A 2,268-nucleotide genomic window follows, 5' to 3' on the forward strand; every position below is an offset into this window, starting at 1 on the left:
GAGACGGAGACACAGAGAGATGGAGAGAGACAGAGGGAGACAGAGAGAGAGAGAGAGAGAGACAGAGAGAGAGAGAGATTGGATTAGCAACACTACGAGTCAGTGTGCACCTGTATTTGATTGCTTGCATGATAAGTATGTTTGGGGAAGTGTGTGTTGCTCCATACGTGGGAACTTGCGCTATTCCTGCCGACTTGAACTCTCACTTAACTGACTCGATGTAAAATACATAAACAACAACAACAACTCACGACTGCAATCCAGAGCACTCGAGAAGTCCATCGAACCTTCCACTCGGCAAACCAGTGATTGCATGTATTTGTATGTTTGTGTATGTCTACGTACTCTGTGTCTCAGGCACCAGGGGCGTGGAGTATTGATCGCATACCGAACGAGATCAATCGTCTCCGAGCTTTCAAATATCTTCTGTTCGTCATCACGTCGCACACACGCAGTGTAGCCTCACTGGTGGATGCTGCATTCCACATAGGGAAAGGCCAGCATTGCGTCGTGGTGTGCATTGAGGTGAGTCATGATGACATCATAATGACATCACTAGAAAATATTCACTGTAGTACTGTAATAGGACAGGAAAGTCGCTACCACTAATTCGTAATTAGAGAAGAGTTGTTTGAAGGACATGACCTCACAGGTCTTGGGTGTGTCACTTGCAATACGATGCAGATCAATGTCAGGTTCTATCACCATGGATACGGGATAAGAGTCATCGACTTCCCCCATTACTGTTGCCATTATTCCCCTTTAATTTTTTCGTTCCAATTTTCCGGAATCTGTGAATATTCTTGAAAAAACCCAGTGGTCTATCTATGGGTAATTTCTCGTTCTTTATCTACCTTTCTTTCCTTCCGTCCTTCTCTGTCTCTCTGTCTCGCTGTTTTTGTCCATGTTTCTCCCTGTCTCTCACTCTCTTTCTGTCCCTCTGGCCGCCTTGTCTCTATGTCTCTCTGTGTATATCTCTCCCTCTGCCTGTGTGTGTGTGTGTGTGTGTGTGTGTGTGTCTGTCTGTCTGTCTGTCTGTCTGTCTGTCTGTCTGTCTGTCTGTCTCTGTGTGTGTGTCCGTGTGTCTGTTTATCTGTCTCTCTGCCTCTCTGTCTCCCTGCCTCTCTGTCTTCCTGTGGCCCTCTGCGACTCTTCCCATTTGCCTTCTTTCTCAACCTCACCCTGGTCTCTAGGACATTCCGCAGGACTGCATAATCGAGGGTGAGAGACTCAACAAAGTAGCGGTGAAGGATTACAACCGTGGCCGTGCCTATCTCCGCGACCTGTGCAGAGTCATGAACGTACCTATGTATACCAGTATACTGCAGGCGGTCAAGAGCTGCGTCAGCCTTGTAAGCAACGGATATCCCACACTGGATACTGATGACGATGAGCGAGACGATGACGTCACAGGCAGCAATAATGACGTAATGACTACCACATCGGGAGGCTTTCATCGAAGGAAGGCCAGCCTAGATGCGCAATTTCTTGTACCAAGACAATCAGCTGATGGCAAGATCACGTCATTTGCTGCCAGTAACTACTTTGCCTGAGAAACGAAAAATCAAGAAACATGGACATCAGCGTCGCATGTTAAATTAACTGCCTACCACTAGCGCTGCATTATAAGTTCTTGATCCTGTTGCCATGTGAAACAATAATATACATTGCTATTGCTTCCGTTTGCTTTGGTTTCTGGTTATTTCTGCATCAGTTTTACATTGCCTTTGATGTGATATGCATTGTTTTGGACTTGGTGATGTAACATCCACGCTTTGTCTCATTATGATCAAAATTAAATAATATATATGTACATGTACATGTTCGGAAGGGTGGTACCTTTCCATATGACAATGACACAGATGTATCACAAGAGAAAAACAAATGCTGTTCCATGAGATGGATAGACCTTTTCACGGAATTAGTTCTTCGACAAATACTCCAGATTGATTCAGCAGATCATCTTTTTTTGCGAAAGAAAAAAACAAGCGCGAGGCACCCATCAAAAATCACGATTAGTGGCGTGTCACCTCCCTGTATTTTACTACTCCCTGGTCTGCACCGATGGTGTCTGCTGTCATGGTGAAAGGCCCACAGTGATTGGTCCGATGATCGCTCCATCACGTGCAACAACTAAAATTCGGCCGGCTTTTCGGCTAAATATCGCCCAGTCGATACTTCGCCGAAAACTAGTGCGGCAACAAAATCGCCGCAGGTCTGTCAGAAACCTGTACGACAACACCGTCCACACCAGGCAATTTTCGCCCC

The 2,268-nt window shown here is 45.9% G+C and overlaps 1 protein-coding gene across 1 annotated transcript in view; it reads left to right on the plus strand.

The window, feature by feature from the left end:
• The window catches only part of LOC135813161 (pneumococcal serine-rich repeat protein-like), a 17,070-nt gene extending 15,260 nt beyond the window's left edge, over positions 1 to 1,810 (plus strand). Inside the window, exons 5-6 of the mRNA XM_065326379.1 lie at positions 358 to 525; positions 1,194 to 1,810. Of these exons, the coding sequence (XP_065182451.1) occupies positions 358 to 525; positions 1,194 to 1,553 (528 nt within the window). The 3' untranslated portion in view covers positions 1,554 to 1,810. The remainder of the gene's footprint in view (positions 1 to 357; positions 526 to 1,193) is intronic.
• The last annotated feature ends 458 nt before the right edge of the window (positions 1,811 to 2,268 follow it).

The sequence above is a fragment of the Sycon ciliatum genome, chromosome 3, assembly GCF_964019385.1.
Source record: "Sycon ciliatum chromosome 3, ocSycCili1.1, whole genome shotgun sequence".
NCBI classification, from domain to species: domain Eukaryota; kingdom Metazoa; phylum Porifera; class Calcarea; order Leucosolenida; family Sycettidae; genus Sycon; species Sycon ciliatum.